Here is a 14,193-nt window from a genome sequence, read left to right as displayed (position 1 = left end):
TCTGAGTAAGTTGCCTAGTGAAAGATGCATCCGAGGACCTCGAGATGAGTACAGTGCAATTCTGAATACGCTTCAAGTTCTGTTCTGAGCTGCAGATGTGGAGAAATGCCAGCCTTCATTATGGTTTAATTATGTATGAGAACAGATTTCATGTGTAGTCACCTTGGAGCAGCTAATTCCACTGACAGAAATACGCTTGTGCTGAAAAATAGGTGATGTTGGTGTCCTCCCTTTTTTGAATAACTAATCCTTCTCTCATCAGCTGTGGGGAGGAGCACAGCATGTATCTTGCTTCCGTCGTTGCTGAAGGTGCAAAAGTTGCTAATGTTTCAAGCTAGAAAAAGCTTTGCTGCTGGGGAGTGTGGAACAGGGAGACATGTCTGCTGAGGCCAGTCAAATGCAGATAGGTGCTGGTCGATCCAGACTGGCCTCTTGTGGCTGAAAATCTGGTGTGTAGTGCCTAGTGATGCATCTACTCCGGTGCTGGAAAGTGGCCATAGCATTTCGAACAGGTACTAACAGTGGACCATGTGCTTGAGATTTTTTATCTAATCACTCTGGACTATGCTTGTGGAGCAAATGTATGACGTCTTTCCACTTGGGTTTTGGAGAGGACTGTGTGGCTGTCTTTACTGTGTGGCTCTCTTTACAGTATAGCACTGTGAGGAAATAAAAGTGGCAGGTCAGTTTTCCTTCATGTCTTTGGAAACTTGTGAGCTTATCTGTGCAGCTTTGGTTTTTTGGTTTGGGTTTGTTTTGTTTGTTTGTTTGGTGTTTTTTATATGGGCTGAATCAGCAGCTTGTCCTTGAAATAGAAGTAAAAGATCTGCAGGTGTTATTAGAATCTGATGTTGGAGATGAGGGTGGGCTTATTATGTGGGCTAAAATGGTAACAGAAAATGCAATAGAATGTTGTAAATGTATGGTGGAGAATGATCACAATTTTAATTTAAATTATAAACTACATCTGTGCATTCCTACTTCCTCCTCCTTTGCATCTGTTGTTTTGTTCTGTGTTTTGGTTTTTTTTTCTGTTGGGTTTTTTTTTCCTAAGAATTAAAGTTTTATAGATACAAGCTCGAATCTACTGAAGTAACATTTAAGTCCAGGAATATTGCAGCTTGAAGCCACAAAGATTTTTATTTTTTTCTGGTTGTTCTTATTTTGTTACTTTCTAGGTTTTCACCTGTGTCTATACCTTTAAATGAAATCCCTGTTATTGGGATTTCACTGTTTCTTCATGAGGTTTTACTAGCCTGCAGACCTTACATACTCTTGTTTACCTAAATTTCTGTGAATGGAAGCAGATACGGGTTATGATGTCTTGCTGTCACTCAGAAGAAAGAGACAAACTAGCTAATACTTAAAACCTTCTTCTCTTTAATCCAGACATACATCAGGTCCGTGAAAAGGAGCTGAGAGTATGGCAGAAAGTGTTGATTCAGTTGTTCTTAATGGTGAGAGGCAAATGGGAAAGAGCTGATAGTCCCAGAGTAATCAAATACTTCGGAATTTTAGACACCTCATCTTTCTGTCTTTCTCATTTTTCCTGTCTGAATAACATCTCCACATCTTACTTATTGCCCTTCTCAAGCCTTTCTAGAAAAAGTTAATGTCAAAACCCATGTAGTAAAGTATAAGTCTAACTGAAGTAACAATTTAAATAAGAGCTGTTGCTTTTGAGGCTTTTCTTCCCTAGAATGAAGTGGGGGGGGGAGGTGGATTGTAAAATCTAGTGTTTTCCGTAGCTAGGTATTACAGTTGCCTGGCAGCGGTACATTTGTAAGTCCTTGTTATACTATCGGAGGTAAGCAAGTTCTGTATCACATCTATCCCTATCTATTTACTTTTCCACTTAACTCAGGTATAGCTCCTTTACAACTTGTGAAATAGGATAGATTAAAGGAGGACAGGATCTCTTACTTTCATGCTGTCTGAGCCCTGACTGCATTTTGTGGGGGAGTAAACTTAGCTTGAAGGTAGTAAGAGTGCCTCAGAACAAATCCTTTTACTGATCATACTCAACAGAAACTTGAAGTTACTGGGGTTTCAGCACTAATTATGTGCCATCTTGATGAGTTGATCGTGTACTTTTGGATTTGGGTTTGGGAAGATAGGAAACAGATTCTTAGATCAAAATGTGTTCCTCAGTTGCCTACTAATTACTAGATTTGTTACAGATGCATTTAAGAAGTAAAAAAGTTACTGCTTAGGTATCCTAGGCTTTTTGGGGTTTTTTTTTGTTTTGTTGTTCTGTTGGGGGCAGGTTTCCCTCCATATGTGTACTATTCTGCTACTTTAGTCTTTTTTATTTGAAGCAATATCTACTGGAAACAATATTCTTTAACTTGCTTCTGTCTGCTGAAGAAAGCTAATTAGACTACCGGACTAACTAGCCAGACTTTACAGTCTGTTGTTTAACTCGGTTTTTCTGAAAGGGGCATAGTTGCTGCAGAGCTTCCTCTCAAATTCTAGCAGACCCTTCTTCTTTTCTTGAAGTTGTCTCAACACCGTCCAAATGTTCTTGTGTACCTGACACAACCTGTGCCTTGATTGTATAAAAGAATTCAAAAATGTAGAGTTTAACTCATTTGAAAATTTCACTTTCCAAAACAAAATTGGTGTTTCCCTTATGGTATCATTACAAGTTATTAAATCAGAACTAAGTTACTCGAAAGTTTCAACAGATGCAGAGTGCCCTGAATATTGATTCTTGGCTGATATGTCTTCTGTCTCATTTATGTCAAAGATATGTTGCATCAAGACTGCACTAGAGCAACCAAGAATACAGCTAAGATTGTCTCAACCAGATAGTTTTATGTGTACCAGAGAGGGAAAATCCAATGGGTTTTTGGACGTGCTAGTTCTTACTCTGTGAGTGAAGCTTGAGGCATTCTTGCTCACCCTGAGGGTAGCCTGCAGCTTGCTGGATCATATTTTTCAGCTCTGTCTACATTTGTTCTGTGTCACACTATTAATAGTATCTCAAAGGAGATGGAAAGGGTATTGGGCTTGCTGGATCAATTTGGGTTTTTGTTTGTTTGAGAGAGAAATACATAGGTTTCATTCCTATAAAAATGATGTTATTTTTACTAGTATAAAAATAACATCATTTGCATTCAGAATTCATCACTGGAGAGTCAGCATTTTCACCTGTGCTCTCTGAGATGGTTCTGCCCTTTTACATGGAGAAGAAAAAATTGAAAGTTACAGACAGCTATATGCTCAGATTTAGTAATGATTTATTTCTACTAATTGTACTTAAGAGACTGAAGCTAGTCTCACATTGTAATATCGATCCTAAATGTTATGCTTTGGCTTTACTTATATACTATTTCTATTTCTCTTTCTTGTTTGGAGATGGATTTTATTAGTAACCATGCTTTAAATACCAGAGTAACAATTCCAATGGTCAAAATTTTAGATTATCTGAACACTAATTAAAGGTGCATCCATAATACTCCCAGGAATAAACCCAGCAGTAACCTGTCAGACAATCACAACAGAATGAAAGAGAACCCCAAATTTCCTTAGTTTCGCTCTTGTAGGAATTTTATTTATGATGCCTAAGTATTCTGGTTGCTGAGAGCAGTCAGATTTATTCCCTCAATGAATTACAGTCTGGGATTTGATATTAATTTTTTTTTTAAGTGTCTTTGGTCTACTGTGTCTAGTTATTGTACCTCACTGCAGAGATTGCCTATGGATCCTTGTCAGGATTTTTCTACTGCTCTTAGTTCATGTCTTCTGTTGGGCCATATTACCAGTTAACCTTCTTCTGGCAGTAGATGGATGGCTTCAAGTACTCCTGGAGCCCATTGTCTCATTTCTTTCATTGATTGGCAGGACTTTAGTATTAAAAGGTGGATGGAAGGGTCTGTACCTTTTCTCATCAGAACACTTTCTCTCTACAGTGCCTTGAAGCATTAAGAGATCTGGCCTCTCTCTGTTTAAGGTTATTGCATGGTGTTTCTTGTTCAAGTTTAAATTTTAGTTTTGAACAAGATGAGAATTGGAAGGGGAAAAAAAATATTTCTTTGAGAGCTCATTGACTCTGATGACTCTAGATCTGTTTACTGTTAACAAAAGTTTTGTGTTCTTCTGTGTCAGGTACAGGTTTCTCTCAGCTCCCCTTTCTTTTCTTGGGAGCAAGCAGGGGCCTGGAAAAGGAGGCCTGGGGGCAGGAAATAAAGGAGCTGTTTTTTTTTCTTATCCTGTGTCTGTTACTTTGTTTTCATTGTTGTCTGTGTACTGCTCATCAGCTCTTCAGTGTCTCAAGTTCAGTGGAACTGGAAACTAATTTTATTTCCCCTCCCTCCTGCCCCCCAGATGTTCAGTTTAATAATGCTGCTTCTTACCTGTTTAAAACCCCTGTTAAAACCAGGTAGAGGTGATTTGCATAGGCAGTAAATAATTTCTATTTTCAATAAGCTGTTAAATTTGTAAATATAATAATTTAGCATTTATTCCTAAAGTACTTTTCAGATGTTATGAAAAGTTGTACAAACAGTTATCAGATGAATTGGTTTTTGTTTTGTTTTTTTTAATTGGTCTTCTGTAGCTTCATCAGCTTATGTGCTGTGGTAGATGGAATGGGAATGTGCTTTTGAAGTTATGCAGCAAGAGTGAAGTTGTGTTATCAAAACAAAAAGTTCAAAACTAAAAGCAGGTACCTAGGATTAAAAAATTGAGAGTTAAAAATGCTGTTGAGCAAAAATGTGATATGGTCCTAGTAGTCTGTTATCTATTCTTCAGGGAGTGATGACATGTCCAGACTCCACAACACATGTTGTGTGACATGTTCAGATTTATTTAATTATTTAGCCAGTTCAATTTAATAAGATAATTAGGAGCTGATGTAAACAATTTTAAAACTGGAAGCAGAAATTCAAATTAACTTCTTTAATTGACTTTAACATCTAGGGGGTCGGGAGAAGGGGAAATAAAAATAGTTTCCAGTTCCACTGAACCTGAGACACTGAACAGCTGATGACCAGCAGAGTCAATGATAAAAGCAACATAATAGACACAGGATAAGAAAAAGGGTTAGTCTAAGATGGGCTGGTGTACAGCTCACTTCTATTTTAATAACAGTATTTCTTTATTTTTTGTTAAGGACCTGTGTGCTCTCTTAGGCTAGTTGTGGTCAGAAAAGGTGGATTCAGGTAAAAGCTACCTCCTTTTGAAACTTGCATACCTTACTAAAAAACAAAAGGCTCTTCTGTTGAGCTTTAAACAGCAGTTTGTGTTTTAAACTTTGCTTCTGCTGAGTTCAGAAGCAGCTCTGGGACTCAGGAATGGAAGCTTCCAAGGTTATTATGAACCAAATTGCAGTAAAAGACTTTGCAGAAAATATTAAAGGCAATGTACAGTGTTGAAATGAATGTGTTTAACTTGTTTAAAATACTAGAGTGAAACAAGGATTCCAGAAGCACTTGTAGAAAAATTTGTATGTAGAGCAGTATTGTGCATGCACCTTTTCTGATTTACAGTTACAGTATTAGGAGTGTTCATAGTTCAGCCTCGTCAATATGAAATGATGTGTGTATGTGTGTGCATGTGGTGGGATGTTAGTGTCACTTTCCAGGTGTGCTTTCATTCGACTAGCAAGAAGCATATGTTTCACAGGGATCTGGGGTTTTTTTAGGCTGTTTTGGATGAGCTTACGTAGCACATGGCAGCAGAAGCACTCAGGTTTCCCAAGCAGGTTACAGCTCAGAAAAGAGTTACCTAACACAGGAGAGGTGAGGAATTCTCTTCAAGGGGGCATTGCATATGTTGTTGAATTCTCAGCCATTTTATACCATAGGGGCTCTTAAAAAAACCCTAAAGATTTTGAAGATGTGTTTCAAAAACATGTGTTTGCTAAAAAACTGTGTTGTTTTTTTCTGAAATGTAACTTGTGTTCATATGTCTTGCTGAGATAACTGTCTGTTCAAGGGAAACACTGGTGTATTGCTAGAGTCTGGAAAATAGGAGCTTTGTGAAATGCCTCACAGAATGTGCTGAGACAACCTCTATTTGGTTATGGGATGCCTTTGCAAAGTTAGCCAGAGGTCTCTGTGCTTCTAATGTGACCTGTAATTATGGGTAAATATATTCAAAGCGTATCAATATTTTTATGGAAGACATCGGTGTATATATGTCCAAAGTTTTTTAGAGAAGACTAAACTATTTTTGGTTACACACTCAACTGGCATACTACCTTTTGTCTTGAAAGAGTTCTGAAAAGCAAGATAAAACAGTTAAGCTTCTTAGAAATTAAAAGATTCATTTCAAAGATGTATGTATGTAAATAGGTCTTGCAATGCTAGAGGCTGGGGCTCTTGAGGCCAAGGAGCAGCGTGGGACATGGCCATGGCAAGGAATAAAAGGGACAGGGGCACCTGGGTAGTGTGAGCAGGATATGGCCTGAGAGCCAGGGGAAGGCAGGGGCTGACCTCTCTGCTTGGTGCCTATCAGACCCCACAAGGGTACTGCCTTCCCTTTGGGTCCCAGATACAGGAATGACACTGAAAAACTGGTTGGAGAGGAACAACGGCCACCAAGATGGTGGGACTGTAGCCCTTGTGTTAAAGACAGTTAGAGTTGTTTGTGTTTTGGGCAGGGCTTGGAATGGAGACCTCCTGTGGTCCCTTCCTTAGCTGAATTACCTCGTTATCCCATATGTAACCAAAAAAAGTGTGCATGTAGTCTTGGTTCCACATGGTATACACGGCTTTTGTTTTGAGACGCTAACAATAGTACACATAGCTGTCAATAGTGTGATCTTTCATTCCAAAAAGTCAGTATTAGACTGTGAAAATACAATGCATAATGCTCTTATGCAGTAAACTCTAAAAAGTGTATTGGAAATAATAATAATTTTTTAAAAGCTTCATTTCTGCCTGCATGCACAAGAAAGCAAACGATTATACATGTTATACATACTTGGAAAACAAATAACAAATTGGAAGCTGAAGAGTCACATTTTCATCTTTTATTCTTACACGTATTTTCCTGAGTAGCAACAGGGGTAGGTGTTGTGGTCATGCTCTGAGGTAATAGTATGCCTCTTCGTGGTGTTTTAAATACTGTTTTTTTTTCTTTTCTTTTTTTTTTAATATAAAGTAGCAGTGAAAAATCCTGAAACTTCCAGCTTTGTATTCATGTTGCTTCCGAAATATGTGGAGATGTTTAATTTTTCTTCTTTACAGGCAGGAAGGTAGTTTAACCTTCAGCAAAGAGCTGGTTGCAGTAGTAATCAACCTCTGATTTGTCTGTTTTGAAGGCAGATTCATCCATCAAGCCCTGAGTGCAAAGCTAGGAGTGCTTACAGAGCACTTTCCTGTGTATATTTGATTACTGGAGCACAGCTGCTGTTCAGAGTAATTAATATGAGAGTATAATATCTTTCAGATGGGTGCTGTGTCTTTATTTCCAAGGTCAGATGACCTCTCTTGCTTAAGTTCTCGTCTGTCTGTGGCATTTTATGTAGGTTATTGATTTTTGATTGCTTGCTGGAAATAAAGTGCTTATGGAAGGCCTGGTGAGCAAAATCAGGCAGACCTTGTATTTACTTGAGGGAAGTGCTACTAAGGATTAAAAAAATGTGAAGTTTAGTAGTCTTGCAGCTACCATATATGTAAAGGGACTTAGTGCTTCTAATACCCAACTTTAACAGGTGATTCTGTAAATTACTGTCCTAAGGACTGATTGCTAAACAGTCAAGTTAATGTAGACTTAGAAGTTTACTTTTCATTGAAGTATGTTGGGGCTTAGGTGACATTGGGACATTTTTTCAAACCTATACTTCTATAAGTAAGCATTTTTTTCCTAGCAAGTAAAATTTATGTTTGGGGTTTTTTTTCAAAATACATTTGATAATAGTATTTTTTTACTTACAAAATTAAAAAGTTAAATTAAATTGAAATTAGTGGGGGAAGGGCAAAGAGAAGAGGATTTTTTTCAGTAAAAAGCTTCAAGTAAAGCTTAAAGTTTCCTCTTCATCCCCTCAAAAGGCACACCTTTGAACTTTTCAATATCTGAAATTAACCTGAGGTCATTCTTCAAATTGAACAATTTCACACATGGAACTTTGGAAACCTTCAGTTTGTAAAAGGAAAATGTTGGGGCTCTCAAGTGTTTTTAGCAATATTTTGTATGGTTTATAATCTCTATAATTTGTTTCTCACAGCTAGACATACCACTAACACTATCTGTCCATAATATGCATTATGTTAAGAGCATGTACTGAAACTTCTAAAACAGGTTCACAAAATTTCAGAAATTGTCAGAACTTTTGGTGTTGTAAATGTTGTGGCATTTGATACCTTACTTGACTTGAGGTATAGCTAGTCTTCATATATTTGAATTTTACCTTCTTTTCTAACTTTAGATAATTAGCTCCCAATAGCATTCGTATTTTCTCTGGGCCCCCCAACATAGGAAAGATATGGACCTGTTAGGCTCTGGGGAGACCTTAGAGCAGCCTTCCAGTACCTTAAGTGGGCCCACAGGAAATCTGAAGAGGGACTTTTTGCAAGGGCATGTTGTGACAGGGCAAGGGGGAATGGCTTTAAGCCAGCAGAGGGGAGATTTAGATTAGATATTAGGAAGAAGCTCTTTACTGTGAGGGTGGTGAGGTGCTGGCACAGCTTGCCCAGAGAAGCTGTGGCTGCCCCATCCCTAGCAGTGTTCAAAGCCAGGTTGGACGGGGCTTTGAGCAGCCTGGTCTAGTGGAAGATGTCCTTGCCCATGGCAGGGCGGTTGGAACTAGATGAGCTTTAAGGTCCCTTCCAACCCAAACCCTCCTGTAATTCTAAGTTAAAGATGTGGCAGGATACATAAAAGATTTCAGAAAATTGGTCATTGTCCTGGGTTTACATACAACTTCATTTCTCTCAAGTAGTACTGCCTTTTTTCGATGGGTGCGAGTTAGGGGCTACTTTGAATGCAACACATTTAAGCTAGTATTTTTAAACAGACCTAACAGACCTAAACAGACCTAATTCTAAACAGACCTAATTTTAGCCTAACTCTTGTCTATTTGCAAAGCAATAGAAATTTTATGACTTACTTCAATGGAGCAGGTAATCCTGCTTGGAATGGACTTTTCAAAGAGCTGTTATGCCTTGGCATCTTCACCCTTCCTTCTGAAGGCTTAAAAAGGAAAGCTCTCCAATACTGTTGTTCCTGTTTACTTAAATATATCATATGCTGCAGTGGGGAGAGTGTTTGGTTTGTTAGTCGTGGCATAGCATTGCATATAGACCTGAATGTCTTAGCTGGAAAAAAAACTTACCTTGTCAGTGAAGGCTTCTTACTAACACACATTCTAGAAGAAACAAACTGAGTTTTTTAATAGAAAAAGGATTAATTTGTATAGAACATCTTTATCTGTTCAGTTCATGCTATTTATTAGGTATTATTTTATAATTGCACTTTTATATATGCTGTATCACATACTGTACATTTTTCTCCCCTGTGATGAGGGTGGGAAAGGCAAGTCTTAGAGGTCAAACACAGCATGCTGGATTTGCAAAAACTGTGTATGAGCTGCTTCTGAAAATTAAAGGATCTGTCTGGAGCAAGGGTCAGGATATTTTTTTTTCCCTTTTTTTTTTTTTTTCCAAGGCTTCTAAGCTTTAAAGGCTAAAATATGAGGTGTGACAAAGACAAGGAGGGTTAGCTGAGCTGGAAGCTGCACCTACTGAATTTTCTGTGGAAGCCTAGTGTAATTCCCATCTAGTCTTGCCTTCAGGTTGACTTTCCTAATAGAGAGCAACTGAAATTACTGTTGCTTTCTTGCCACAGGAAGTTATTCCCACAGCCTTTTTGCACAGCACTCAGCTGGTTGGCAAAGTGCCACCTGAGCTTCCTTGCCTCAGTTCAGTAGATTTAGTTCATGTTCTATTTTGCATCACATTATTTTTGTAATTGGTAATTGACCAATTGATCTTTTATAGATCCTTCAAGTTATAACTCTTCCATAAGTTATCTTTTCTTTTAGTACTTACCACTAAGTCGCATGCCAGACCTGTATTTTACTTACAGACATGTGGCTTAACTCAGGGCCTTAAAAGGACATAAAATGTCCTTTTTATGACACTACATTTTAAAAACATAGGCAAGCTTCAAAATTGCTGAAGCTTTTACATAAAAATTAAGCATTCTGACCTAGGTAGGCCTGTTTATTCCAGGAAACTTCTAGAAGCTAATCTGAATTCTTAGGGAGTTCTGCTGTGTCTGTGGCCTTTTTTTATGGCCTATTATTACTGGCAGACATCTCTAGTTATTATACAATCTTTTTCTCAAAGTCAGCAAGGTTAAGATGCCTCACTACACTCAATGTGGTCATGGTTAAGAATATTGAAGTGATTATAGATACATTGCATGATGGTAACTGTGTTGTATCTAGTTGTCTTATGCTTCCCTAGGGAGAAGGAACAGGTGCTTCAGATACTTTGAGAGTACATTTTTATTTCTAATGTTGAGTGCATAGGGTGACTATCTCAGCCAAAGATACCATACTGTAGAAGGGTAGTATGCATAGCTGTCATGTATCTGAGCAATAGCAGACTCCTGTGATGGGACTAAATCTGTCATTTTACATTAGAGCATCCTTCCCTTGCATCGAATTAGTGAGCTGTAGGCAGAGGTGGAGCAAGGGTGGAATGTTTCTGTCATAACTCTACCATGATTGAGCCGCTGGCCAGACTTAGCTTTTCTTACATGCACCTGCCAATGACATTGAAATGCCAGAGCAGTCACTGGAAGCGTCTCCATCACGTTATCACGTTGCTTGGAAGTGATTCTTCCACAAAGAATTTGTACACAGAAGTCAGAAGTGCAGTCCTGCAGGGGATCGCTGTTGCTTCCTGCTGCTGGAGATCATTTACATGGGGGGTTATACTGTTGTGCTGGTTCTTACCTGACTTCAGAGCTCATAAAGTGGAATGTTTGTCTGCTGGGGAAGGAAGGGTGCCTTTTGTTGCTTGTGTTCATTGACTCCGCTTTTTTTTTTTTTTAAGAATAACGTCAAATGTTTTATTTTTTTTTTATTTCTTTTCAGCTGTGATAGACAAAATGTCAATACAGTAAGTGACCTGCCCACCAGAATTTGCCATGAACCATTTGGTTGGTCCGCCTGTGGGGGAGGTAAGTGAAGAGCCAGCAAATGGAGCAGTGAACGAATCAGTGGAGGCTGATCTGGAGCACTCAGAGGTGGAAGAGGAACAGCGGTATGTAACTCGCTACCCAAGACATACAAACAGCAGCCAAGGAGGCCTGTCTGGGCAGGAGGAGGAAGGAATGTTAGCTCGGTCAGCCAGCACTGAGAGTGGTTTCCACAATCACACAGATACTGCAGAAGGCGATGTGATAGCCACAGTGGAGGACAGTTACGACACAGAAAGAGTTCAGGAAAATGAGGACGAGAGCGCATATGCCGTGCAGTACAGGCCTGAGTCTGAAGAGTACACGGAGAATGCTGAGGCTGAGCATGGTGAGGCCATTCATAATCAAACATTGCCTAATCACTTGCATTTCCATTCCATCGAACACGAGGAAGCCATGAATGCAGCCTACTCGGGTTATGTCTACACACATCGGCTCTTCCACCGGGGAGAAGATGAACAGTATGCTGAGCCTTATGCTGACTACGGACTGCAGGAGCATGTATATGAGGAGATAGGAGATACACCAGACCTTGATGCTAGAGAGGGTATCCAACAGTATGAGCGGGAAAGGGAGGAAGCCGATAATTACCGCAAGGAGGCACTTGGTGCCCGCCTCCACCATTATGATGAACGGTCTGATGGAGAGTCTGACAGCCCTGAGAAGGAGGCAGAATTTGCACCCTACCCAAGAATGGATAGTTATGAACAAGAGGAGGATATTGATCAGATTGTAGCAGAGGTGAAGCAGAGCATGAGCTCCCAGAGCTTAGACAAGGCAGCTGAAGACATGCCAGAGGCAGAGCAGAGTTTGAAGCATGGTCATGCTCTTGCTGGTGATGGGCATGAAAGTAATGGCCATCTCCCAGCTGGCTCTCGAGTTACATCCAGCTCAGGAGAATCTGTACAGAGGTACAGTAAGGAAAAGAGAGATGCAATTTCATTGGCCATCAAGGATATTAAAGAGGCTATTGAGGAAGTGAAGACGAGGACCATCCGTTCTCCTTATACCCCTGATGAACCTAAGGAGCCTATCTGGGTGATGAGGCAGGACATCAGCCCAACCAGGGACTCTGACGACCAGAGGCCACTAGATGGCGATGTGAGTATACGAAGCTTTCATCTGTCAGGTTATGTATGTCTTATTCCTTTAATTGTGACAAAAATGGCGGTGAAGGAGGGTGCATTTTCTCCTTACTCCGTGTCTCACCCTGCACAAAAGTATGTAGTGCATTGTAAATTTTAAATTAGTACTCTAGAGAGCATGCAAGAGGTAAGCATGTGCGTGATCAGTGGGCCACATTTTAGTTTGTGAAGCACTGCTGACCCCAGTACACTATATAAAAATTTGCCACATGAAGCTCTTTTTTTCTGAAACAAATGCTGTTCCATTTTTTACTGCCATGAGATATTTTAAAATAGCTACCAAACGCTTTGTTATCTATCCTTGTGTGGTTTTGTTAATCCTAAATTTCACTTTTTGTCACGTAACAATCCTAACAGTTCCAGCAGAAATCTGTCAATATTCTTTATGATGGCATTGTAGATCAGATTCATATTCCAGAAGAGCTGCAGGTTTCTGTCCACTTCCGGGATCTAGAAATGTAGATGATCTTGCAGTCCGTTCCAACCGAAACCATTCTGTGATTCTATGATTTTATTTTTCCTGGAAAACTGTTGGAAACAGACAGTGATGAGCGTGTCTGTATTGGCTGGGGTTTTTTTGCTTCTTCATAGTTTCAGTGTTTTTGGGGTTTTTTTTCTTTTTTTAAAGCAACCTGTATTGCAAAAATTACTTCTACAGATGTTTTTAAAATTATGTCTGTTACTAAGTTGATTAGCAGGCACAAGGAAGGCTAAAGCAATGTTCCCAGATTATTCTATATGGGACAAGAATTATTTCTAACTTTAAAAGTTTCAAAAAGCTGTAATTTATTTCTTTCTCCTTTTATTAATAGATCACATTATTCTTTTGTTGTTCATTTTATTCACCACATTGCCTGTGTTTGTAAGTGGTGTCTTTGTCTGGAAGGATCAAGGAACTTTCTGTTGCTTCCTAATTGTCTAACTGTAACACCCAGTACCATGATGATCTCAGTGATGTTAAGTTGCGGATCCTAAAAGCCCCAAGTCCTTCCTGAAGGTGCTCCAGCTGCTCTCCCAAATCTTGCTGTACCTTGCAGAATTTAACTTTTCTAAGGTATGCTGGTAGGACTCAGTCTGGTATGTTCATATAGTGAACAAAACAGGTGTTTCCATTGGTCTGTATGTACATACTACAGGTTTATGTTTTGCACCAAAAGTTAACTTCTTACTCAAGATTTTTCAAAGCCTATTACATAGGAGCCTAACTTAGATTTTCCATGCTGGCTGGTAATCAAATCAGTAATGTATAATGACAGCATATCTCAGTTCAAGGATGGTTGTAGATGTGTGGGCAGACAGTAAAAGAGGAAGTAAATTAAGCAAATTGTTTAGAAAGTCTGTACAGATTGAGAGGAGTACATGTTGTAGAAGGGACTTGGGACTGGGTAGGAATTCTGTTTTTCACTGAAGGTGAGGTATGCATTTGTTTTACTGGATTCTTTAATTCAGATGACAACTCATGAACAGTCTGAACAGTCTGCTTTCTTTAATAAAGCATTCCTACAATTAGGACTAAGTGGCCATGAGTGATTAATTCTAATAAAAATACAGTTGAAGCCACTTCATCTAAATGTAGGTTTTCCTTTATCTCCTTTGAGAGATAAAACAGGATCTCAGGAGCTTTTTAGTGTAACCAGTATATGCCAGAGATGTTATGCAGTCTGATTTATAACACTGGCCTTGAAATAAGAAGGAATTACGTAAAGAGAGTGTTTTGCCTTCAGGCAGACACCCTTTTCTTGCCCCAGAATTATCAAGGAGCTGCAGATAAGTAATGCATTGTGGGTGCTTTTGTTACCTTCAGTTGTTTTGCCAAACTACTTTGGAAATTGTGCCCACATTGTTTTTTAACAAAGCCATTTTGCATTTAGAGATAGAACATCCCTCTAAA

The 14,193-nt window shown here is 39.1% G+C and overlaps 1 protein-coding gene across 6 annotated transcripts in view; it reads left to right on the top strand.

The window, feature by feature from the left end:
- Nucleotides 1-14,193, top strand: part of APBA1 (amyloid beta precursor protein binding family A member 1) — a 91,335-nt gene that overhangs the window by 42,078 nt on the left and 35,064 nt on the right. For all 6 annotated transcript variants that reach the window (XM_065661252.1, XM_065661253.1, XM_065661248.1 and 3 more), the window contains one exon: nt 11,054-12,258. In XM_065661252.1, the coding sequence (XP_065517324.1) occupies nt 11,107-12,258 (1,152 nt within the window). In that variant the 5' untranslated portion in view covers nt 11,054-11,106. The remainder of the gene's footprint in view (nt 1-11,053; nt 12,259-14,193) is intronic.

This window comes from Lathamus discolor, chromosome Z (assembly GCF_037157495.1).
Source record: "Lathamus discolor isolate bLatDis1 chromosome Z, bLatDis1.hap1, whole genome shotgun sequence".
In the NCBI taxonomy this organism is placed as follows: domain Eukaryota; kingdom Metazoa; phylum Chordata; class Aves; order Psittaciformes; family Psittacidae; genus Lathamus; species Lathamus discolor.
The sequence above is the reverse complement of the archived record's forward strand: the minus strand, read 5'-3'. Positions and strand labels throughout refer to the sequence as shown.